Source organism: Uloborus diversus, chromosome 8, assembly GCF_026930045.1.
Source record: "Uloborus diversus isolate 005 chromosome 8, Udiv.v.3.1, whole genome shotgun sequence".
Taxonomy (NCBI): domain Eukaryota; kingdom Metazoa; phylum Arthropoda; class Arachnida; order Araneae; family Uloboridae; genus Uloborus; species Uloborus diversus.
This window is the reverse complement of record NC_072738.1, coordinates 87,392,727-87,420,150: the sequence shown is the minus strand read 5'-3', so window position 1 is coordinate 87,420,150 and position 27,424 is coordinate 87,392,727. Positions and strand designations below refer to the sequence as shown.

Below are 27,424 nucleotides of genomic sequence, written 5' to 3'. Positions count from 1 at the left end.
AAGTGTAGGATATTGACGAAACCTGGAGACGGTTTTCGCTAGAGGTGCTGCATCGTAAGGACCCGGTCGACGGTGATGCTGTGGAGGGTGGCGGTGGGAAAAATGATAGGACATCAAAAACAGCCAAATGAAAGCAATAAGCAATCGTGATTGCTCAAAAAAAAAAAAAAAAAAAAAAACACCGCTTCTAAGCCGGCACAAAATGGACCGTATAAACTTCGCCAAACAAACTGTGGTCTAACCTCCAAGTGACTGTGTTATTTTCTGATGAAAAAAAGTTTAGCTTGAATGGTCCTGACGGGTTTCAATATTATTGGCATGATTTACGGAAGTCTCCTCATGAACTAATGAGTACTCAGTAAGAGTTTGAGCTGTTTTTCGGCTCAATAGAAAATGGATATTGTTTTCGTGCATTCAAGAATGACTTCCGATAAGAATAAGAATCTTCTTAAGGATTAACTAGCCATACGGAAAAGTTCTTCTGGCGAAAACTACTTTCCAGCCGATAACTCGTCGTTTCATGCATCACACGAAACAAAAAAAGTTGCTTTCAGAGCTAAGTATCTATGTTCTCTCGTGGTGTTGTCGGCACGTGCGGTTTACCGAAATGGGAGGCAGTTTATATGCGTCGAACATATAAAGAATGTCAAAATGTGCTTGGCAAGAACTGTCTTGCGATATTTTGTTAGAATTGATAGATTCGATGCCGAATCGCATCTTTCATGTTATAAAACGAGCTGATGTGTGCATCACATGACTTCCTTTTGCTCCAATTTAATGTCATTTCCCCATTATTGGTAGTTTTAATGTGATTCAACTGTTTACTCGCTAAATATCACCAACAGTGGCCAAATTAAAACCAAATTTAAAATAAATAAAAAAAAAAAAATCGCCAAATTTGTCGCCAAGTTGGCGACAAAATCATAACACCACTTGAGTTTACATCGAAATTAACAATGATTTCCCCCAAAAAAGGGGCAAAAGACCCCCTTAAGAATATCCGAATGCAACCAAAAGAGAAGGTACACAACTAGGCCGCACTAGGAGTCTACGTAGCAAATTTCAACTTTCTAGGACATACCGTTTTTGAGTTATGCGAGATACATACACACATACGCACACGTACATATGGACGTCACGAGAAAATTCATGGTAATTAACTCGAGGGTCGTCAAAATGGATATTTCGGGTGTCTGTAGGTTCCTAGGCATATATCCACGTGTGGTCGGGTCGAAAAAAAAAAAAAAAAACTCAACATTCATTCGGGGGCTAGAAAAATGGAAATTAAGGCCGATTTTTGAGTGAAATTTTTTTCGCGAATACAATACTTCCTTTTTTGTAAAAGGAAGTAAAATCGAGCTGATGTGTGGCATCACATGACTTCTTTTTTACTCCAATTTAAGGATAATAGTGCCTCGGAGTCAGCAAAGAAACACTTTAAATATTTTCACTCCAAGTTTGTTGCAAACCGAAGCAAGAAAACATTTTACACAGATAAATTTTCGCAATATTGGCAGTTTTAATGTGATTCAATGGTTAACTCTCTAAATATAGCCAAATTGAAATCAAATTAAAAAAAGAAAAAAAAACCGCCAAATCCGTCGCCAAGTTGGCGACAAAATTTGGTGACCAAAATCTTGGCGGTACATTGCCAAGTGTTTACCAAATTATAACACCGCTTGAATTTACATTGAAATTAACAATGAGTTTACCCCAAAAAGGTATAAAAGATCACCTTTGGAACGTCCGAATGCAACCAAAAGAGAAGGTGCACAACTAGACTCCGCTTGGAGTCTATGTACCAAATTTCAACTTTCTAGGACATACCGTTCTTGAGTTATGCGAGATACATACACACATACACACATGCGCACATACATACGTACATATGGACGTCACGAGAAAACTCGATGTAATTAACTCGGGGATCGTCAAAATGGATTCTTCAGGTGTCTATACGTTCTTAGGCATGTATCCACGTGTGGTCGGGTTGAAAAAAAAAATCAATATTCAATAGTGGGCGAGCAAAATGGAAATTAAGGCCGATTTTAGAGTGAAATTTTTTTCGCGAATACAATACTTCCTTTTTTTGCAAAAGGAAGTAACAATGGCGGCTCGACCAAATATTGAATAACAATGCTAGAGGATTTTCTTTTAGACCATTAGTGCCTACTAATTACGTTGACCACAGTATTTGGTAAAAAGGATTGGTGTCTTACAATTTTGTCCATTATGTTTTTAAGTCTTTTCATTAAATTGTATGAAAATATTATTTTTATAAAATAATAATATATGACAACAGAATAAATTGATGTTTTTGACGTATTTGATAAAACATTTTTAAGCTTTGAATCTTTTCTTTCATTATCTGTCAAATTAGATAGGTGTCTTTTAATTATGTCCACCACCAGAGGCGTATTTGGATGTGAAGCCGCCCTGGGCTTTTGAAACTGGCCGCCCTCCAGGGATGTTAAGTTACAGAGTTGGAAAAAAATCATTTTTTCTAAAATGCTTAAATCTGATTTTTTACTTTTTTTTAATGCTTAAATTTGATTTTTTTAAATCAATTTTTCTTCAATGAAAGCTGGTCGAAATCAAATTTGAAATGCACTAATAATCAACTTTACATTAATAAAATTATAATTGCTAATTTTAAGTAATAATAATTATCTTCTTGAAGCTCTTCATTATACTTTTTTTACGTTTTTAAATTAAATTAAATTATTTATTTATTTTTATTCCCTAACACTATGCGTAAGAATGTTGTCTTTTTCAATAACTGAAGTTTCTGAAATTTTAGATATTGCTAAATCTAGTGTAATAATAATAATGTACTGTTACTCAATAAACAAATTACTATTTAAAATTTATTTGAATTGCGGAATAGGTAATTATATGTGCAGTTAGTATGTAAGTAATATAAAATTAAAATTTGTTGTTAGCAAATCTTATCTTTCACTATCAAAAACTTATTCCTACAAAAAATAGATAAATATTTTTCTATCAAATTAAGAACTGCAGTTTGAAGCAGTTTTTGAAATGAATAATCTTTGCACATTTGTTTCAAAAATAACTTAAAAAATTTTGAAAACATATTTAAGCAGGGGAGATAGTGGACTCAAATAAAATTTTCAGAAGACAATGAAATTTTCGGAAACGATGAGGAAGCTTGACACTCCCCCCCTCCAGAAAAGAACTATTCAAATATACATGCAAAGATCATTTTTTTAAAAAAATGTTTATTTATTATTTATTTAACATTATTATTATTATTTTGAAATAATTTTCATTTCTAGAATGTGTTGTCAGTTCAAAATTTCCGGAAACGGCAAATCTAAAGTTTTTGGAATTTTTGAATTACAAACAACGCTGATTTAAAGATTTAAATGAAAAAAAAAAGTTTTAAGCTTTTATAAACAATTTGAAATTTCAAATAAAGTAAACTAAATAATAATAGTAATAAAACAACATGTTCTAATCCAACAGATGCAGAGATTGCACTTTGTGGTGCGACATCTGTGGCGTGACTATGGGGGTGCTCCCCCCCCCCCCCACCTAGACACGTATGTCCAAAAAAATGCACAAAAAGAGGAAAAAAATCGCAAAAGTCTTTCCTAGAAAACAAAAAAGTACGATTTTCCTCTGAAAAATATGTTAAAAAATTACCTCCAACTCCTCTCCCTTCCCCATCTGCCAACAGCACCATTAAAGATTGTCTAAACTCTAAAATATTGTTTTAGGACAAGAATGTCAAAAAAAAAAAAAAAAAAAAATCAAAAAGTCCCTGAAGGCCATCTTATTCCCTAATGTAACCAAAAATGGCCGACAATCGCGTTTTAAAGACTTCAATTTAGAAAAATTTCCAAGGACAGACCCTTGAAATTCCCCTCTCTCTAACACAGTCAAATCATCTAGAATTGTGTCTATAGAGCTAATTTTGAATGTTCCGGTACCTACGCATCTTTTTCCCCATTTCATCATCTAAGATCGTTTGAAATTGAATTCTTAAAACTTGTACACAAAGTTGATAAACACGTAGTTGTTAACAAAAAACTGCTGGGAAATCCCTAAACACCATCTTTCCAAAAAGTCTACAATCTCGCTTTGGAGATTTTAATTTCGAAAAATTTCCGATGGGAGAGTCCTCGAAACTTACCTCCCCCTAACATCACCAAGTTCGTCTAGAATTAATTGCGTTAGTAGAGCTACAATTTAAGAAAAAAAAATGTTGGGGATTTCCCTTGACATTGTTGAAGATCTTCGAAAAATGCCGTTTTTGGGACTTTTATTTCAAAAAATTGCTGGATGCCAGCTCTAACCTTGCCAAAAGCGATCAACTATTGCGTTTTAGACTTCAAAAATTCAAGCATTTCTGAGGGGAGGGAAAACGAACCTCCCCTCCAACTAACACCACAGAGATTGTCTAGAATTGCGTTTTTAAAGCTACAAATTCGGGAATTCTTTCATGAAAATAAAACACTCACACACATAGAAGCTCTATTATTTTATTTCAGTTAATAAAAGTATAGTATATTAATTACATTGACTCTTGTTCATTGAAAATGTGCCTGAATAATTTATTTTTAAATAAAATAATAGTTTTAAAAAACTAAAAAAACACGCTTTCGTAGCAAAATGAATTAAAAAGTGAAAAATAATCTTTGGATGATAGTAGTTGACCAATCACTTAATTTTAATGTAATACAAAAAAGCGTGGGGTGCTGTCTATTTACATTTTTGCTTGGACAACAAATGGAAGAAATTCAAGACAATTGATAAGAAGTCCCCCACGCTTTTTTGTATTACATTGAAATTAAGTGATTGGTCAACTACTACCATCCAAAGATTATTTTTCACTTTTTAGTTCATTTTGCTACGAAAGCGTGTTTTTTTAGTACGTGTTTTTTTAATAGTAAACTATTATTTTATTTTTCGGTTTTTTAGTCTTATGTTGGAGAATTATCAGGCGACGAAATTATTTATAAAACGAGTGCGAGGTAATATCTTAAAGTTAAGACAAGGGCACCCCGATGGGAAGCTACTGTGAGTCATCGATGTATGTTTGCGGAAATCATATTTATATTACTTTGAAAATTTGAGATGCATTTGAATAAAAGTTTTGTTCAACAATGGTCTGATCAGCAATGAATTTCCAATTGAAGGCTCACCTAAATTTTGGCATGAAATTAGTTAAAAACAATTATATTTCATGTTCTAATTACCTTGAAGCATTGGAACAAATTTTGTCTGATGCAGAAAAATTAAAGGTTTTTGTAGATATTTTTAAATAATTTTTGCGAGCATTTTTTAATGTATTTTTTTAAATTTTTCCTTTTTCACATTGTTGGATTTATGCCAAAATATTGATTAAAATTGAAGGAAACTAACAATTAAAAGAGTTAATTAATTAATTTGATTACAGAATATTGCATTGTCATCGGGTCTTAGGTCGCGTGCCAAATTTCAAAAGAATCCGATCGCAGGAAGTTGGCGAAATTTGAGCTGCAAGATTCCGTTACAAGATACATACATACATACATATATACATACATACATACATACATACATACAGGTGAAGCTAATAAAAGCGTGTTAATAAAAATCAAAAATTTTAGGTAAATTTATGGTAAAGTTTAAGTAAATATGTGGGGAAAAGTGCCGCCCCCCAAATCATGCCGCCCTGAGCTATAGCCCAGTAAGCCCATATGTAAATACGGCACTGTCCACCACTGTATTAGGATTGGCAACAATGTTAAAACCACTCGGCTGCGCCATTGACGATCCGCAACGCTGGATCGTCCGTGCAGGTGATGATGATTTACCTTTTATGCGTTTGCCAACCAGATCCCCAAACCTAACCCACTGGTGCACCTAGCAAGGCTGACACCCGGGGCGGTAATTTGTGGTGTCATGGTGTCACCCCTCCCCCTTCAGACGCAAAAGAAAAAAAAAATGTAAACATAAAGTTCATGCAGTTTTCAAAAACAACTACATTTGTGTTACAACGAAATTTTAAGTCGGCTTATGAGAAAAAAACAAATAAAAGTGGGGATCCGGGGGTTTACCCCCTCCCGGTAAATTTTCAAATTTATGGTCTTAAAAATGCATTGTAGCTTCATATTTTTCAAAAACTTGCAATTTCACATACGATGTCACCCCAAAGACGGTTGACACCCACTGCGGACCGCCCCCCCCCCCTTAGTGTCATCACTGCATAACCCCATGTGATTTTTTTTATGGGGTTTCGTTAAAGACAGTGTATATACACCACCATTGCCCATAACATTGCAAGAACTGAAAGATCGCACATGTGTAGCATTACGAAAAATGGACAGTGAAACACTCCAAAATGTATGTTAGACGCGTGTCGCGTTGTGAAAGGCGCTCATATCGAACATTTGTGAGTGAAAAAAAACCCTGGACAATTTATCTTTATTTTTATGTATCATTTATAGTGTAATAGTTTATCAAATATAAATTTTTGAAATCGGGATATTCTTTTATGCTAATCCTGTATTGTATTGAATGTAAAGAAAAGTTAAACATTTGAACCCTTTTCACAAATTTTTAATTTTATAGACCTAAAATAATTAAATAGCAGGAAAAACAAATGTTACCAACATCATGCATGTTTCATACAATACTTGATTTAAATATCTATCCTTTTTTGAGTAATAATGTAATTGCTGAGTTAAACAAAAAAATGAACAGTTGTGGGGTTAATTTAAAAGGAAAGAATGTTGAGTTTGTTTTTAAAATGGGAGAAAAGAAGAGAAGTGAGAGATAGTGGAAAGTAGAATGAAAGATAGCAAGAATTAAAGAGCGCCTTGCGATGCCATTTCAAAAATTCTTAAAGTCATTGCAGGAGCAACCCTGTCGACAAAATTCTTAAAATAACATTAAAAACCAAGAAGCAATTAAAATAAAGGTAAGCTAAAATTGCATCTTAACTTAGCTATCTTCCTGAAAGTAATAAATTGAGCATATTACGAATTTTTGCTTTTTCTCGTTGCTCATTTCAAAAGAAAACTATGGATTCATTGCAGGGGTGCCCCCCCCCAAGGGTGCCCCCTCACTATCGTAGAGACCTCCACAAAAAGCATGAGCCCCCCAAATGATAAAATAACCCTCAAAACACCCCCGTAAAAATTTCAATGGAGCAGTTTGACCCCCTCCCCCCTAGGTGGGCATCCCTGGTCAAAAATTTCAGAATCCAACTTTGATTTTTAATTGTCATATGAATTGCACAAAGTGATCTGTCTTTAGATTAACTTCTTCACTTATAATAATTGTTCAACTTTCCGTATAATAGCTCCCCCCCCCCCCTTTCGTTTATTTCTAGTTCTTACTCCCTTTGTTTTGTCTTCCCTTTCGTAATGTAGCTGCTTCCAATTATATATGATAGATGTTTGAGTTTCGCGACTCTGTCAGATTTTTTTTTTTTTTTTTTTTTGCTGCACATCTAAAACTGAAAATGATGTAAGTTCTTTCTTTGGCAGTAGATTTAACTGATTCTAACTTGATCCTCGCTCTAGGTTTTATCATATGGGCTCTAGTTTCTTGCACTTAGATCTTTTTTTTTCGATTTGCTAGAGTAGGTTGCTAACTTTCAGAAAACGGGACTGTCCCTATCAAAACGGGACTTATGGTCACCTTATTAATACCGTAAACTGGGGCTACTTGGACCCAAAATTTCCTATTTTTTGCGAGTTTTACACTGATTGTTTGGTTAAACAAATAATGTGCAGTGATTACCTTGTTTTTACCACTTTACAGACGTTATGCTACCACCTTAAGCCTTTTTTAAACAACAATTTTAACTCTTTATATATTTTTTTCTATTTTTAAAAATTGGTTTCAAGTAGCCCCGATCTAGGGCTACTTGGTCCCACTCAGCAAATCCATTAGAAAAAGCTGTAAAACAGGTGGTGGTATCAAGAAGGACCAATGATTTTGAAAGAAAACTTAAAACACACATTCTAGTGAGCAAACTATTTATATAAATTGCAAATTATTTACATAAATTAATATAAAATCAACGTACATCCATAAAAACATATTTTTAGGCAAACATAATTTCTTAAATAGAAATATAATCTAACTACAGCTAAAACCAATCGAAATGCTCGTTATTTAAACATTAGAAAGAATGAAAACTCCTCTCTTTAATGGCTTGGGTGAATTTCTTTTCTCTGATATTTAATACCTGCTCTTCCTCGCTACAAATACTACATGATGCCCAGGCTTGTTTTGTGAGCGATCTTTTAGTTTCTTTTTTCGAGTTGATATATTTAAGTCAAAATGTACTGATACCACTTTCTAAGATATTTCTCCGGAATTAATTGAATGTGGACACAATGGTAATTTTTCCTCTTAATAATCCGCATATTTCCTACATTTTCCTTTTTTCCTCCATTTTCCGCATATTTAATTTCGGACCCTTTTTATCCACAAATCTTCAAATAAACGGGTATAAATAGCAACTAACCTCTTTATTTAAAAAGATTACAAATCTTACTTAACATAACTTAGTGATGAAATGTGGTCTGGAGCTGCTTAACGCTGGGTTCAAGTAGCCCCATTTTAAGGCAACCAGTGCACTTTTACTAACTTATATTAGTTACTGTGTTAATTATATGGCTATAACCTTGAAACACTTATTTATTTAAGAAATGGAATGAAAACAGAAAACTATCTTCACCTTGATGATATCAGACGTTTCCATGAACTTATATGTGTGAAAGTTTGAGACACTTAAAACAACTGTTTAGACAACTTGCAATTATAACTTCAATCAGAAAAAGGCAGGAATAGCAGAAACTTAGTCTCATGCTCAAGCCTCTGCCTAATACTGCTACCTGTTATAGAGAAGGATTTTTAAGTCTATACATTGAGTTTTATAAGACCAGGACGGATTTTAAACACTTTTTTCTCATGGGTTCAAGTAGCCCCAGTTTACGGCAGTGGCGGATCCAGACTATGGAATTGGGAGGGGAACTTTTTTGCAGTTATGTTTTATGTAAAAATATTCATTAAGAAAAACAACATAAAAACTTAGTTTTACAACTCATCCTCAGCTTGTTCACGCTTTCTATCAAAAACATTTTTATGCATTTCAAATTCTGATACTACAATCCTCAGATAATAATTTTAAAAAGCGCTTTGTTCATTCTTGTATTTTTAAGGACTTAAAGAAAATAATATTTTTATTGCAGCAGTGGTTCAACGAGAAAATAATTTTAGAAGGGGCACTCCTAAAATTTCTGCCATCTGACAGGGGGATCCGGGGGTTCTCCCCCGGAAAATTTTTGAAATTGTAGTTTTACGAACTCAGGTTTTGACGGTCTCTGATGTTACGGAGAGGAAATTTTCGGCGGGTATTCTGCGGAAATTTTTTAGAATTGAAATTTTGAAAACACTATTATAGGCGATATTTGTTTATGGTAGAGAAAGAAATGGGACTTTTCGGGCAGCCCCCGATAGATTGTGTGGTAAAATAGATCTAAATCGATCAAACCTCTGCCCAATTTTTTTGAAATTGAAGTTCCAAAAATGCAATTACAGACAAACTTTGATGATGTTACGAGCAGTGGGGTTCTGGGGCTCTCCCCAAAAAATAATTTGAAACTGAAGTCCTAGAAAACGAAGTTTTTAAGTGATATTCAATGATGGAGGATTTAAACGCTCTCCCCTTTAAATTATCGAAATTATAATATTTTTATTTTCTGATTTCCTACGGGAGCAATCGGGCCCTCGTCCGGAAATTTTTCGTGTTCGGCAATTTTTCGAAATTGAAGCTCAAAAAAAAAAAAAAAAAAAAATCTTAAACGATTTTTGATGTTGTTAGAATGCGAGGTGTTAGGTAGTTCTTCCCTGGAAATTTTTCGCAATTGAAGCCCTAAATACGAGATTTGAGACGCTCTTTAAAGGTTTTAGAGGGGGAAGTGGACTTCCGATGCGTAGCATTAAAAGAAGTAGGAGGTGTGTTATGTAACTTTCTGATCAATTTTCCGCCACGATTGAAAATTTTTATTTCAAGGTTCTTTTCAAAAGAAATTTAGATTTTTTCGCGACATTCTTTTTTTCCCCTTATTAATATATCTTCGATTTCCAAGGTACGTTCTACTCTTCCCTTTAAGTGTAAGAAATGTTTTTGAACATGGAAACCCCTCCTATGAAAAACACGGGCAATGTGTCTGTTCTCCCTGGTTGCGCCACTAAACTGCAGAAGTTTTAAAAATAATGATCAACTCTACACCAAATAAATTATGATAACTCTACACCAAATATATACAAAACACAGTTTAAACAGATTTGTGATCAAAAAGAATCATTTTAAAAGATTACTGGAAAACAAATAGTACTACAAAAAGCAAATAAAGCAATTAGGGAGATTAGAAATGGCTCTAAAGTGGATAAAAGGAATTAAGACTAGGAAGCTGTATTGTGCCATACCGATGAGCGATGAGCCTTTAAAATTAAGTACGATGAAAAATATTTAATCAGACCACGAACTCGAATTTACTTCTTGTAGCCTTATAACTTTTAGCATAACTAAAAAGAGCCATTTCACGGAAAACGGTAATCTTGTCCCGCACGTGACGCTTCATATATTTCATAAAAAATAATAATTTAAAAGGATGATGAACAAAATTTTGTTGCTTAAGAAATCACTAGCGCATGTGTGACTTCTTAAGCGAAGACTTTCTTTAAAAATTATTTCTCTTTTATGAAATATAGGAACTGTCACGTGCGGGACAAAATAACCATTTTCAATGGAATGGGCATATACTTTTTTTTCAATGGTTTAAATAATTATTTCTATGAGACATGTTTCCTTTACGTTGGAACCATAGCGTTCAAAATCTAAAATTTGTTTCGTTATTGCTGTATTAATAGAGCAAAAATATTAACTTATTCATAAGCAAGTTACCAAAGGTTGACTTTGGATGTCCCGCACGTGACGCATGTAAATAAATTTTATTTTAAATAACAAAAGTGTTTAATAGAAATATAATTGCGTCAGTAGTATCTTTGTATCAAATGTAAAGATTAAAAAAATTGCTTACCCTGTTTCATTAAAATATTAGGAGATATGACGAAATGTTAATGAAATTTAAGCGTATTTTTCTCCCGCACGTGATGGTGGAATGGCCTATAATCATGACAGATGCATTTAGTTTTTATATATTTTTATAACTCCTAACCTCCTATCCTAACATTCTTGCAGTACCAGATCTTCAATTTTTCAGAATCGGAGCAAAACCTAAAACCTGCCACCTTTACCCATCTTCCTTTAAATATTAGACCGAGATGCAAAAAAAATCAACAGTAATATGGTAAATTTGCCCCCCCCCCCCTCCCTCCAAAAGTTGCTACCCGGGAAATTAGGAGGAGGGCAAAGGGTATCAGCTATGTACAAAAAGTAAGCCATCGGTACCGGCTTGCTGCTGCCTGAATATTCTTGAATTCATATAGGTATGATTAATTCCCTCCAAGCTATGTTAACAAACAGAAAAAATTAATCCTTAAAGTGATTAAACTGGTGGTTTTACCCTACTCTGTTTTCTAAGCAGTTTTAGGTTTACTTGGGATTTTGAGTTTTGGAGATGGACATTCCCCCAGTTCCCCTCTTTGAATCCGCTTTTCCTCTCTCCTCGCTTTTCCCTGCACCTTTCTTCAAGTTCTATAAAGCAGAAGAATTTTCCTGCACTCTGTTTAAAAATTTTTTAGGGACACATAAGATTTTTGGGGGAGGGGAACATTCCCCCAGTTCCCCTCCGTGGATCCTCCTTAGCTATTATCTGATCGTTTTTCATGGAGCTTTTCTTCAAGTTCTATAAAACAGAATTTTCCTGCTTTCTTTTCTAAAATTGTTTGGCTACACATAAGATTTGGGGGGGGGGGAGAGACATTCACCCAGTTCCCCTCCTTGCATCTAACTGCCTCTGGTATTGTCTGATTGCTTCTCCTGGGGCCTTTCTTGAAGTTCAAGTTCTATAAAACAGAATTTTCCTGCTCTCTGTTCTAAAATTTTTTAGCTACACATGGGATTTTGGGGGGAGAGGAACATTACCCCAGTTCCCCTCCGTGGATCTATCTGCCTCTGGTATTGTCTGATCGCTTCTCCTGGGGCCTTTCTTGAAGTTCAAGTTCTATAAAATCGAATTTTCCTGCTCTCTGTTCTAAAAATTTTTAGCTACACATGAGACCATGAGACAATGTTCCCCTCCCTTTAAAATCGGGAAGGGGAACATCCCTCCAGTTCCCCTACGTAGATTCCCTTTAGCTGTTGTCTAATTGCTTTTCCTGGTGCCTTAGTTCACGTCTTGAAAAACGGAAAAATTTGCCTATACTCTGTTTCCTGAACAGTTTTAGGCACAATTGGAATTTTGTTTTCTGTGAACGGGGACGGGAGGGGGACATCTACGTGGTTCTTCTCTGTAGAGAACCGCTTTTTAATTCTCTCCTCGCTTTTCCTGAAACCTTTCTTCAAGTTCAAGTTTTAAAAAACGATAGAATTTTCCTGTATTCTGTTCTGAAAAATTTAGGTACATTTGGGATTTGGAGGGGGAACGTTCCCCCAGTTCCCCTCCCGTGGATCCGCGCCTGGTTTACGGTACCGTTATTAACACCGTGTTACCTTCTTAATACCGTGTTACGTTTACGCAAGGTAATGCAGCGCCCGTTTACACAAACTCTCCCAAAAATATGATTTTTCTTTTGCAAAAGTGTGTGTTATTACACATGACCACACCCCCTATACAACGTGAAAAAGTTTGAATTTAGAAAAGTGTCTCCCGCATGCCCGTCATTTCAGAAATTTTCAAGGGGGGGGGGAGCAAAAGATATATTCTCAGCAATGGCGTACATAGACTTCGGTAACCCCCCCCCCCCAAAAAGAAAGTAAATAAATATATTTTTATTAATTTTAATATAGCATTATTTTTTCAGAGCGCGCGCCCTTAGACCTCTTGCGCCCCTCCTGGTGACGCGGGGGGAGGGGAGCTGTGTACGCCACGGATACTCAATACATTTCGTAAGACAAACAACAAAATATGCACAAATGCAGAGTTTACATTATTTCCAAATTGGGGGAGGCAATTGACCCAACTTTTGATTGCGCAAATTATGCTTCCCCTCCCCCTTCCATGTTGAGCTAGATACGACCTTGCTGAGTACTTACGATTTGCAAAAGAAAGCTACTATGCGTTAAAATCCACAGGGATGTCCACCTAGGAGGGGGGGGGGCGGGCATACCGCAGACTGCGCCATTGAAATTTTTAGAGAGGGGGGTGTTTTTCCCTTTTATTACAGGGCTCTTGCTTTTAGGGGTTATCGCGATTTGAGAGGGGGTGCACCCTTGCTCTTGTGGGGGGGCACCCTTGAAATTTACAATATGAAACAACCAGGCCCGACGAGGGACCATGACAGCCCAGTCGGAAACTAGGGATCCCTTCCCTTGAGGGTGCCCGGCTCGGAATCGTAGTATAAATTTGACTAGTTTTATGCAGGGGGAGGGGGTGCACCCCTGCTCTTTTGGGGAGCACCCTTGAAATTTACAATAGGAAACAACCAGGCCCGACGAGGGGCCATGACAGCCCAGTCGGAAACTAGGGATCCCTTCCCTTGAGGGTGCCCGACTCGGAATCGTAGTATAAATTTAACTAGTTTTATGGAGGGGGAGGGGGGAGGAGCCCGGTGAAAAAAATGACAAGGGGCCCACCTCGGCTCTCGGCAGCCCTCGAAACTAACTCTGAAACCCTCCACCATAAGATTATCGGAAATATTTATAAAATTGTCGGAAGAAGTTTAAAGTATATTGCGAGTTATTCTAAGAATAGCCATCTTCGGATTTTCCTCAGCAACTGCGTGTATCGCTGTAAATCATTCTGGAACTATTGCAGTGACGTCGAGAAAAGTTGCGGTAGAAGCAAATAATGGAACGCTGCATGATAAAAATCCCATACTTCACAGGCCTTATCACTGTGATAAGAACCCGATAGTCCAAAGTTCGCAGCCTCTTTTAAGTTACACGACGTACTGAATTTTCGATGATGCTTTATGAAGTAATTGCATGCTAGGCAAAACAGACAAGCCGGAAAACATACACACATCAAGAATAAATAGGCGCTTGTTTTCGTCACATTTAAGATTTTTTTTTCCCTATCCTATTTTGTTTTGTTTTTGGTTTTCATGTCTCCGTTTTACAAAAATATTGCACAATCAAGTCTTTCTTATTGGTTGTTTTTAAATTTCTTCAGACACAGCTATGATTAACTGGATCTGAACTTCTTAGTTTCTCCTTTTAAAGGAGTACTAACGTCACTGTCTTTTAAGAAATCCTCACTCATTCTTCTTTCTAAGAACGAAGCTCTGAAATCTCTTATTTTTTAAAACGTTTATTTCTGATTCAGGACTTACATTTTTGGAACGAACCGCTTAAAAAATTTACCTCTGACATCCAACATCTAACTTTGTAAGCAGGGCCGCCGAAGGGTACCAGTCAAGTAGAAAACTAGCGGCCCGACTCGGAGTTAAAGAATGTGGGTAAAGGCGCATTGGCGTATCCATGGGGGGAGGGGCAAGAGAGGGCAACTGCCACCCTTCCAAAAAGGAAATATTACAAATAAAACCAAAAATCAGTATTTAAAAATGTGATTAATAGATAGTTCCTTTAATTTTGAAACTTTTCGATGAGTTAGTCTCTGGTTTCTTGGTGCCTGATTTGGAAAGTGAAAAAGAAAGTTATTGGAGTTAAGTTGGTAAACGTCACAATACTGCTATGCAGGTAACGTAACGCAAGGAAATACAGCACCAAACCTTTTTCCTAAGCCCCCACAAAAAAGGGTTCTTCCTTTTACAAAACTGCTTTTTACACGTCACCCTCCACACAACTTGGAAAAGTTTCAATTCATAAGAGACCTGTCATTTCCAAATTTTCTAAAGGGGGGGGGGGAGGGGCTGAGCTCAATGCATATACAAGGAAAAACATACACTATATCAGGGGCGTACTGGGTCCCCCAAGAGGGCACCAACCCTGACTCCTAAAAGGCGAAAAAAGAAAAAAAAAAAAACAAAAAAAAAAAAAAAAAAATCTGAAGGTGCAAAATAAATAAATAAATAAAAATAAATAAAATTAAAAAAAAATAAACAAAAATTAATAAAAAACATCGACGACGACACAAAGACGCAAAGAAAAAAAAATTATGCACACACATACACATACACACAAAAAAACCGAAGGCAGACAGGCTTGAGGGAGTATTTAAAAAAAAAAAAAAACGGAGGCACACTGGTTCGAGAACGCAAGTTAGAAAAAAAAAGTGTAGGTTTGAGGTCACACACACACAAAAAAAAAAAAAAAAAAAAAAAAAAAAAAAAAAAAAAACGAAGGATTAAGAGCTTAGAAAAAAAAAACCGAGAGATGAAAGACAGAAGAAAATGAATTTGCACAGGTTTGAGGACGCGAAGAAAAAAAAAAGGGAGGGGGAGCAAAGGCGCAAAAAAAAAAAAAAAAAAAAAAAAAAGGTGCACAGAGGGCGTTTGAGGGCTCACAGGCGGGAGGGCGCATCGTCCCGCGGACCAGTCCTCCCTTGCACTATATTACCAAAGGTATTGGGACACTTTCAAAAATTCATATTTTTACGGATTTCTTGAGAATGATAAATATGTAACTTTGTCACATAAAAAGTATTCTCCAGCTGTCATTTTCCAATGAAAATTAAATCATCCATGCATTTAATAAGAGACCAACAACAAGTTGAGAAAAAAAAAAGAGAAGATTTTTTATTATCTTTTATTGTAAATAGATGAGAGAAAGTTTACTTAATGAGTTGAATTTATTTTTATAGCTTCGCGAGAGTATCACTTATATTCACGAAGATAGTACAAGCAATTCGTTCAAAAATAAATTTTATCTGAAAGATTTTGGCTGATAATACTCAGAGTTTACTGTCACCCCTTTCCAAACTTTCAGATTATTTGACAGCACACAAGAGAAACATAATACTAAAATTTGAAGTTAAAATATTGAAAATTTGATGAAATACAAACGTTTAAAGCAATAAAATCTTCACTGAACATGCGCGAAATTTAGCAATTTATAATCTTCATAATTTAAAACCCAAGTAGATCCTTCAACACATAATAAAATTCAGGTTTAATGATCTTAAAAATTTAGAAATATTTCAGCTATTAATGAGCTAAATTTCATTGATTCTTGGATAAGCGACGAATCGTAAGGGGTCGTTTGCAAATTTGCATCATTTGCCTGCAATTGTCATTCGTCTATGCGTGCTTCGTCTTTTATTCAAGTTTACGTCTGTTATTCTTACTCTTTAGTAATTGAAAAGCAAATGTACCTACTTAATATAAGTAATGTCATTGATTATCCAAATATTTCCGAGTTGAGTCACAAATAAATCACATTTTGGGAATTTATTGTAGTTTACTGAACTAATATTCACAAAACTTGACAAACATATTATTTACATAGCCATTTAATAATAGTATGTATAAAAATGTCCATGCTTTATCGCAAAGCCTGTGATGGTTAAATGTTTTGAAGAAGATAACTGATGTAATATGATATTTTACAATACACGGGCCTGCTTGAGTATAGTTGATGTTGATTTTAAAAAATAGTCAAGTTTTCGGCAGGATTTCATCTAATTTACTCTTACAATTACCATTGCTCTAAGAACTGCAATTTGTAACTAGGCTCTTTCTCCAGTTCACATTTTATTCATAAGCAAAAATTTCCTTTTGCGAGTGCATTCGGGCAAACGTAAAATGTATTCAATAATCATGCAAAAGTTTGCTTGACACAAATTATTAGTATGAAAATGCAATTCCACCCAACGATTTTCAATAGACACGTTTAGTGGTGACGTCAGGGGTTGCCAGAAACTCGAGGAAGTTTCCAATCATGCCGTTGCTATGCGCGTTGCTAAGGAAGAAACAACATAGGATCTTCATACGAATAGGGTTAGAGCGATGTTTAATTGATGGTTTCTTGCCAATTAAATGCTTAAATAATTTTTTTAGTGGTTTCAAGTTACATATAAGCCACCTGTAGACATCATTTGACGAATATCGATAGTTTTTACATGTGAATCGGGTTAAAATTCGGCAAAACATAGACTTATGTGGAATACAAGTGTGTTTTCTAGAGTTATACACTCTTCTTATTGTTATTTCTTTTTCTTTGGGTGGAGGGGAACAGCTCCGCCATTTGAGAGGGTCTGGAAAGACATTGCCCCCCTCCCCCGCTTTCGGAAAATTGCTGTATTTCTATAAATTTTGCGCAATTTTTTGTCTTTCGATGCAATATGTATTTACTGTATATGATTTACCCCCCCCCCCCTGCAGAAAAATTTGAAATGACGATATTTTTTTTTTGAATCCTGTTTAAAGTTTTCTAAGAATTTGATTAAAATTATTTTCTTCGGGCGGGATTTTTTTTTTTTTTTTTTTAATGGTATAAATAATTTTTTGTTTGGGGAAGGAGAATTTTTCACTTTTCTCGATTGTGATGCTTGTTTGCATTGAAATTATTTTTTTTCGAATGGGAGGGGGGATGTTAGGTTACATTGTCCTTATTCTAATGCGAATTTGATTGGGATATTTTAGTTTAAAAGTTTTTCTTCTGCGAGAACACACACGTAATTTAAGTTAAACTCCAATTGAGCTCTTTTCCGAATAGGAATAAAAACTAGCTTGAAGAAATTGATAAAATTCCCATTGAACCTAGAAAAAAACTAATATGTATATCCTTGTCCCCCCCCCCAAAGAGCAATTACTTAAAATTACGCGCAGCAAGAAGAAATATCCCCTCTCCCCGAAGAAAAAAAAATTTAATTGAACTATGCATTGCAAATAGTAGAACAAACTGAAATTTTCAATGTATATTTATGTATATTGATACAAAAAATATGTATAACAAGTAGAGTACAGTAAAAATCCCCCGCCTCGGAACACAAAAAAAAAAAAAATTATTAAAATAGATACTCGTGACAATTTGAAGAAAACACGCAATTCTCCCTTTCCCCCAAAGAGCCCGAAGGAATGGAGTTTCATTAAAATATGCATTATTACTGGAACAAATGCAGAAAAATTCTCCCCCCCCCCCTCCAGGTATCGCTGACTAGGCTGACATGGTCTCTCGTCTTCTAAAGAAAAGAATGCATACAATTCAATTAAAACTACTCCTCTTCCTAAAAAAAAATAATAATAATTAAATTTCGCTCTAAACTTTAAAAGAAAAATCTCACCCCCCCCCCCCCCCCCAAGTCATGATATTTCAAATTTCCTAGAAGGGTACGTGCAAAAAGGAAAAAGTCAATGTACGAGTATGTTGCGTCGAAAAACAGCAAAAATTACGCCAACTTTATAGAAATACAGTTATTTTCCAAAAGACATGAGAGGGGCAATACCTCTCCTGACCCTCTCAAATGTCGGACCTGTCCCCCTCTCCCCCAACGAAAAAGAAATAACAATAAGAAGAGTGTATAACTCTAGAAAACACACTTGTATTCCACATAATTCTATGTTTTGCCGAATTTTAACCCGATTCACATGTAAAAATTATCGATACTCGTCAAATGATGTCTACAGGTGGCTTATATGTAACTTGAAACCACTAAAAAAATTATTTAGACCATTTAATTGCCAAAAAACTATCAATTAAACATCGCTCTAACCCTATTCCTACGAAGATCCTATGCTGATTCTCCCTTAGCAACGCGCATAGCAACGGCATGATTGGAAACTTCCCCGTGTTTCTGGCAACCCCTGACGTCACACTAAACGTGTCTATTGCCCTTTCCCTGCGGTTCATCCTGTCACTTCAGAAAACGGGACATTTCAACACCCCTCTGCTAGCAGTAGGGACAACGGGACATGTTAACTGGAAACAAGGTTGTCCCTTTCAAAATAGGGCGTAATGTCACCTTAGTTACTTTGCCTAGAGCCCCTATAACTGGAGAGGCGGACGCATCCGCCATTTTGGAGCAAGCGTACAACAGGGAAAGCTACCTATATTGGCAATCCTTCGCCAAACAAGGAACGAGAGAGTCGGAGAGCGAAGGTGAACATTGGCGAAATTTTGGAAACAGTTGGCGTCGTTTCCAGGCTGCCAGTCACTTCGCGGGCTATTATTTATCCAAATCTTTTTTCTTTCTGCAACTGCTGGAAATCTGAAGAGCCGAAATCCCTTTTTCGAGCTGTTTACACAATTAACAGTCGAACAACCACCCATTTGACTCAATTTAACACATGCTAAAGAAATGTAAACGTCGGCAGCAATGCTAACGCTACGAAGCTCTGGATCAAGTTTGCTCCAAAATGGCGGATGCGTCGGTTCCTCCACTATAGGGGCCTTAACTTTGCCAACATGCTCCTGTTCTACAATTTTTACGGTTTCTGGCTTTGCTAAATAAATGAACCTAATATTCAACCTCTGACAATAAAGTTCGGTGAATAGTCCTGTAACATTAGCGTAGATGAAATATTAACGAAAGTTAACCTTTGCAAGAAATTATCGTTTGGGATGGAGTTCAAAATCTTCGTCACCTTTCGTTGGATGTCTGGGATATCAACAAATCTCTTTCCTTTCAAAGCGAATTTGAGTCGAGGAAGTAGGAAGAAGTGTGGTGGATTGAGATCTGGGGAGAATGGTGGACGTTCAGTGTGCACCACCCCGTTTTCACTAGGAACTGTTTTAACAGATTTTAAATTGATCTTTCGTTCATTCATTTTCCTGTTCTCAGTTAAAAACAAACACACTGAACAAGCACTTTGAAAAACAAGTCTTACCCGGAACACAAACGTCGTTAAACTGAACAACGGTGGGGGCAGAGCCGGCCTTAGCACATGCGGGGCCCGATTAGAGAAATCTGGCGGGGCCCCTTACAGATTGATCGTACAAATTCGAGAAATGCTGACCGATTTTTTTTTTTAAATTCAAGCAAGGATTCGAAACTGCCGCAATTATCCGTCTTCCTTCAAATTTCTATATCACGTTCGATTTTTACTTTTTTTTATTTCTTAAGAAACGAATGAATGAATGGCCACAAAAATAAGTGTACATTTTAAAAACGTAAGAAAAGTAGCTCTGAGAATCTTTATGCCCAATCACATGCGGTTGGTGCATGAGAAAATTGGGGTGTCAAAAGAAGTGTGGGACTGAGGGAATGGCTTCCCAGATGCTGATTTTTTCTTCCTTTTTTTTTGTAAAATTGGACGATATTATGGGAATTTAACATTATTGATTAAATAACCTCCAAAAAATGTGGAATATTGTCTCCAAAACAGGGACGGATGGTCACCGTAGACTTCTCTCTTCCAATTCTTAGTTCGCTTATTGTGAAAGAACTTGATAAAAGTCCATTCAGTTGGAGTTTTTAATTTTTATTTTCATTGAATAAATCAACCCACCCAGTAAAAAATCATTTTTCTATCGATCATTATTGTGCAACTTTGAGAAGTGAGAACCCCTTCACCGTTGGAAGTAAGCGGGTATAAACGTTAGAAGAAGAATGGCAATTTGCTTTCTTTAGAATTGTTATGGAGATGTTTTCCGCGTATTAAATACGCAGTATTTGGAGTTTATCATTTATTTATTTATTTTTCAGAATTGCACTTACGTTGGTGTTAATTGTGTAGTAAAAAAATGGGCATTGCTGCTAAGTTTTAAGATTTTTTTTATCAATACTAATAAAGAAAGTAAAAAAATAATAAAAGTAAATATATAAATGAAATTAAAAAGATAGCTTTGGAAATTCCTGAAATTTCGGAGTTTCATGTAATTTTCCGCATTGCCCATGTAATACGAGTAGATCCTGGGATAGGGGTCCTTGATCCTTGCGTTATTGCGGACTGCTAATAATAATTAAAAATTTGTACTTTGGTTCCCCACTACCTAGTTCCTTTCTCTTGATCGGAAGTTATAGGATACAGCAGGTATCGCCTTAGATATGGATTTAAAAATTTTTAGCTGTCTATATGTTTTATTTTTTTCTTCAGGAAATTTATTTGAGACTAGTAGTTTTGGACTTAATAGGGATGCTAAAAGCTTCAGGAAATTCCCCCTATACTACCTCAATTGCACTGAAAGTAGCTCCATACCCGCCAGATTAAATATCAGTTAAGCATATTATGATTAATATCAGTTAAGTTCATTTGAACCTTATATTTCCTTTATTTTCTTTTGTGAGGAAAAAAATATTTTTTTAGAGCGGGGCCCCTGCTGGCGCGGGGCCCCATTGGGATCTTTTACTCTAATCGGCTTAAGGCCGGCTCTGGGTGGGGGTAGATGGTTTGGCAGATTTTTCTTTTCGTTCGAGTTGAGTTTAGTATAGCAACACTGACTGTTTTTAGAATATTATTTGTTACTCTGTTTAAACAGATAAAAATGGAGAAGGACTGATCTAAAAGTTGACTGTACAATGCAGAGAGGCTAGCGTTTTGAGTTTTCAAACTTGATTTTCTCGAACACTGAAAAATTGACATTTCGCCTTTCATTCCTGGGCTCTTTCGAGTGCTAACAGTTAAAAAAAAAAAGAAAAACCATTTGAATTCTGAAATTTTGAATTCAAATTATGTTTTTCGCAATCACGAGTTTCGGCAGGACCCTACTCACTGGCGTTATTGTTTCTAGAAATGGCTCCTGTCCCCTCAAGCCTGCCCCTCTTCCTGGGCGGTTACGTGTGTATAGTTGCGCGCGTGTGTGTGCAGGCGTGCGTGTGTGTGCAGGCGTGCGTGTATGTGTATGCTAGCCTTGTGTGTAGACCTGCGAATTGAAATTTTTGAACTCTTTGGCTAATTGTTTGTGCGTAGACCAGCGTGTATGCCCAAAGGCGTGAGTGTATGTGTGTAAAGACGGGTGTATGTGTGTCAGCATGTATGTGTGTCAGTGTGCATGTGTGTAAAGACGCGTGTGTGTAGGACATGGATACCTGGGGACAGTGGTCAGGTAGGGCGGTTTCGCTGCAGAGGCTTCGATCCAATCTGAAAAAGGAACTGGACGGAACGTCAAATACGGTCAAGTGAAAACAATTAGCAATCGTGATTGCTCAAAAATGTCTCACTCTCTGTTTCTTTCCACAGCGGAAGCCAAACTTCAGGCAGTATCTCAGGCCGCACTCCTCCATCCGCAGCGAATACCGCTCAACAACAGCAACCCCCCTCCAACGGTCGTGCCACAACAGCAACAGCAGCTGTGTGCCATCTGCGGCGACCGTGCCACCGGCAAGCACTACGGCGCAAGCAGTTGCGACGGCTGCAAGGGATTCTTCCGTCGCTCCGTCCGCAAGAACCACGTCTACGCATGCCGTTTCCAGCGGGCGTGCGTCATGGACAAGGACAAGCGGAACCAGTGCCGTTACTGCCGCCTCAAGAAGTGTTTCCGAGCGGGCATGAAAAAAGAAGGTGAGACCATGTTGGTGCTTAAATTTTTTTTTGCCGAAATCCTTAATTAAATAAATAAAAGAATATAGATGAGATGAAAATGAAAAACCAACGTAAAATAAAGCACAAAAATTCTCAATAAAATATAGCATATAGCTATTTCATTGCTGCAATAAAAGAGCCTCTTCATCAGTGCAAGAAACTCACCACACAACCTGATAGTCGTGAGAGAACTGAAAGTCAACCTCGTTGACATCGGTATTTACACCAAATGGATCAATCCCTCACGACTATCTGGTTGTGTGGTGAGTTTTTTTTTTGCACTGTTGAAGAGGTTCCATCGTGGCCTTGAAATAGCTATACGTCCCCCCCCCCCCCCCCCCGAGAGTTTGCAAAGTAAATATGCTCTTAATATTTCACATGTTAGAAAAACATTATGTCTATGATATGCCTAAATGTTTCACATATTTCGTTTCGTACCGTTACGCTCCATGTTTCATGTCATGTTTTTCGTACAGAGTCAATCTCGTGCTTATAGTCTCTATGAAATGTCTAATCTCGTTCTTGTGCCCTCCTATTTCATGTTTCTTGTAAAGAGTTAATCTCGCTTTCATATGCTCTATGAGATATCTTTATGCCTCATGATTTTCGTAAAAAGTTAATCTCGTGTTTGTATGCTCTATGAGATGTCTTTATGTCTCATGTTTTTCGTAAAGAGTTAATCTCATGTTCGTATGCTCTATGACATGTCTTTATGTCTCATGTTTTTCGTAAAGAGTTAATCTCATGTTCGTATGCTCTATGACATGTCTTTATGTCTCATGTTTTTCGTAAAGAGTTAATCTCATGTTCCTATGCTCTATGAGATGTCTTTGCGTCTAATGTTTTTCGTAAAGAGTTAATCTCGTGCTTGTATTCTCTAGCAGTCCAGAACGAGCGCGACCGAATCAGCTGCCGCCGTCCCAGCTACGACGAGGGCTCAGCCTCAGCTTCAGGTCTCACACTCGCAGTCCTCCTCAACGCTGAGATGTACTCCAGACAGGTAAGAGCAATGACAACAGTATTTCACTTTCTGAAATTAATCAGGCAAAATATTTTCCTTTGCAAGAAATATCTACCTTTGCAAGAAACAATGAGCAAACCACGAACCAACATATTCGCAACACATTACAAGAGACTACTTTATCAACGTATACAAAGCTGTGAGTGTCTCCATGTTAAGTATGATCTGCTCCTCGTAAGACGAGGCCTGACCTGGAGTGGAGCTCATTTCTCTTTTGGGAGATCAACAATAATAGGAGGGATTGCTATATTTCCACATTTGGGTCTGTCACGAAACCTGAATCCAACTCAGTTCTGCCAGCTGATGTGAGAACAGATACCATGAAACCAACATTAACTACACAACATTTCTGTGCCTCAAAGCCTGACTAACGTAAGTTACATGATTGCTACTTACGTAGAAGAGCGGGAAAACTTTCTCGTGGTGCATACAAAGGATGGGGCCCGCGATCTTTTATGCTGGTAAAATACTATAAAAGATTTTTTTAAATAGATTTACGTTGTGATGACTCGATGGGGAATAAGACTTTTCATATAACGCAGTAATAACTTGAAAATTGCTATTTTTGAACTGAACGTTAGTCTGGTTCTGAAGTACTGGTTTAATGAAGCAAAAAAGAACACAAAACTAAATCAAAATTCAAATGAATAAACATAAGAACATAAGTTAGAACCCGCTTCTACCGATATTGGCAGGGTATAGTCGCCAACAGTACCCCTGCAGTGTGGCCAGCAGTATTCCTTGGCCAACAGTGTTGCCATGTAAAGAATTTAAAAGTTTTTCCACATCATCAAAGTACTTTACTAGCGAAGAAGTCTTACACAACTTGATTTACTATTTCTTATTTAAATCTCATGCACTACAAGTTTGTTTCTAGTACATATTTGAATATAATATTTGATACGGTTTACTCTGTCCCAGAGTGAAAAGGTCATTCATTCTTGAGTATGTAATAATTTAATTAATAACAACACAATACCATAAAATCACCAGTATATCAGTAATAAGTACAAAAGTATCCAGTTATAGTAGCTAATCTGAGATGTATGGAGTCCGTGGCGCTACGAGGGGAGGAAAAATAATAAAATCATCAGTATCAATACCTAGTACAAAAGTATTCAATAGTAGTGACTAATCTAGGGCGAAGGGAGTCAATGAGTCAATGACGCAGCGAAGGGTAACACACCCTTCCCCCTCTTAGCCAGGACCGCCGAGAGCCTCGGGGGCCCCTAGTCAGTTTGGTTGCCGGATGCCCTTCCCCCTATAAAACTTGTAAAATGTATGCTATTCTGTGGGGCCGATTTTGACCTTCTGCCCCACATGCCTGGAAAGGGATATCCATCCCCTGAACCTTCATTCCGCTACAAATAGCCTCCCTCGCATTTTTGAACGTCTTTTAGGTTAAGAAGAGTTGACCTTTTTGTCGCGGCGCGGCGGTACATTTTCCCGTGCAGGAAATAAGTTCAGACCCCCGGGCAGTTGCATCTCATAAAATAGAGAGTTAGAAATAAACACATTTTGGCGGGAAAGTTTCCCTCCGCTTGTTTTGAGTAAGCGACACTTGGAATTTTCTGTGACACCCGCATTGGGTCAAAAGGGGTTAGCTTCTTTCGGACATTTCAAACATTTTCCCCCTTTCCGAGTCACAGCTGTAGGATATAACTTCTGAAGTTCTGACATTTTCGAGCCCATAAAATAGAAGACTTGGGAATAACAAAATTCCATTCTGACACTTTGCAACACTCCGTACCCCATAAAGCATAGGGTTTTCCTGGAAGCTGGATCTCCAGATGTTGAACTATGATCCTCAGAGAATGTGCCCCGATCAGGGAACTTTATCCCCCAGTATAAAACAAGGAGTTAAGATTTTTCGAGAGGAGAAGAGATAGTTTTGGAAGGTAGAGAAGACAGAGTTTTGAGGGGAGAAGATCTTTCGAGAGCTCGGCGTTTCTCCGAGACGTTTGTCCGGAGTCATGATAGAAACGCGCTGTGCCTTTGGATGATTTAATGGAGAAAGGACCGAAATCTTGGTACGTACAATACTAGCTCCCACTTCCCACAACTTAATTTAAACCAGTAGATTAAAGTTTAATTCCTTTGGAGAGCAGAATCATGATGTACTTAATTATTGAAATCTTTAATGTTTTGAATATAAATATTTAACTCCTAACTAAATATCTAAGCTTAGGTTAGAATTGTATATGAACTATTTTATTTAATAAACTTTCAATGTGCAAAAATGAATCCAACTATTATTTCCACTCTATTCTACAGTCCAAAAGTCCACCAAATCATAACACAACGCATTGTACTAACTCCACTATGGGGTTTCGGCCCAGCAATTCGATCCCCAGTTTCCCCCGCAGCCCCTAAGTTCCGACCAGGCTGACAGAATCTCTCGACGGCCCTGCCCTTCGCTTTTGTTTAGTTTTAACATCATTACGGCTTAATGTGGAAGTCATATAGTAAAAGTCCGAAATCTGGTAAATGTCGGCATTTGCTGGTGAATATCAACATTCGCATACGAAAGACATCGGCGAAAGATCGAATGTTTCCGGTGAATCATCGATAAAACTCGACATTCTCCATTTTCGGTGTTTCACGATAGTACATACATGAAATGTCGGTTATGGCCAACCCTCCCCAAAGAAGGTTATTTCTGGTAAAGAAATTGGTGTCAATAGCCTTATGTTTTTTTATGTCTTACTTCCAGATGACTTCGGTGAGTGCTGACGATGGCGACATCTCTTCTAAACGCGTCGCCAATATCGCCGACGTATGTGAATCCATGAAACAACAGTTACTCGTTCTTGTAGACTGGGCCAAGTATATCCCTGCCTTCTGTGAATTACCTCTCGACGACCAAGTAAGTCATTAATGCATCTGCATTTCTAAGTTCAAGCGAACGATACATGGACGAATAAATATCCCTTCAATCAGACTAGTAGCTAGACTGAACACTAGGTCATTTGCACCGGATTTTATAGGAGAGGCAAGGGAAAGACAGTATATGCTCTTGAATCTATTAACTTTCTTACCTTTATGGTGAATGTGGAACTAAGTTTCATAGATATTATAATCAGAGCTAACGAAAGCAATGCGGGAGCTATATGGTCTCCAGAATTAATTTTAATGCCCAACTATTTTAATCCCGTCCAATATGTGAAAATTCTGTTCGGAATACTGCTTCTTCGTTTAACTAAATGGCAAAGCTCTAACCAGAATAACAATTTAACAATGCTGTGAAAAACAAAAACATCATATACATTTTTACTTTCTTCTATATCTATATATATAAAAATGGAGTTTGGTAAATTTGTTCCCTAAGATCTCAGAAACTACCCGGCAGATTTGGCTGAAACTTTCACCGTTTGTTCAGTTTGGTATTGGGAAGGTTTATAGACCAGTTCGAAAAAAAGTCGATTGATAGTTCCTTTTTTATTCTAATTTGTCCAAATTTTCGCACAAATGCCCCAATATGGGGGTAGAAAAAAACGGGCACATATTAACATTATGTGTCTATCGAAAGCGCTAATTTTTCTGCTGAAGATAGCATCTGTTCGAAGTTTCTAAGTGATATAAAAAACGAGTTATGAGCTTTTTTGTTCCCTGTTCGAAGGCTTTCATCAATCCAATTCATTATTTAGTGTATCATCTCAACTCCCAGTCGATAGCTAGAATTGTTGTATTGTTGAATATTTTTGTATTTCGTCTGACTTTTTGAAACTTTTCTCAAGTCAAATCTTAAAGTAACGTTTTTCCACAAGATTGGCTAAAAATAAACAGATTTGGCTGATCATTTTCCATTTAAATGGAACTTAAATGTAATTAACGGTTTTTTTATTATTATTTATGCCGATTGGACACTTACTCACTATCCGATCAATCAGCAGAAATATCGCGAAAATTTTTGCAGAAAGCTTCAGTAGCTGATGCATTTGGTAGTTTTTC

General features: G+C 36.8%; 1 protein-coding gene across 2 annotated transcripts in view; it reads left to right on the top strand.

The window, feature by feature from the left end:
* LOC129228075 (hepatocyte nuclear factor 4-gamma-like) overlaps window positions 1-27,424 on the top strand; it is a 43,903-nt gene that overhangs the window by 11,045 nt on the left and 5,434 nt on the right. Inside the window, exons 2-4 of one of the 2 annotated variants that reach the window (XM_054862710.1) lie at window positions 22,111-22,431; window positions 23,337-23,452; window positions 26,187-26,339. In XM_054862710.1, the coding sequence (XP_054718685.1) occupies window positions 22,111-22,431; window positions 23,337-23,452; window positions 26,187-26,339 (590 nt within the window). Of the gene's footprint in view, window positions 1-22,110; window positions 22,432-23,333; window positions 23,453-26,186; window positions 26,340-27,424 lie in introns of both variants that reach the window. The other variant, XM_054862709.1, reaches the window with a different exon arrangement.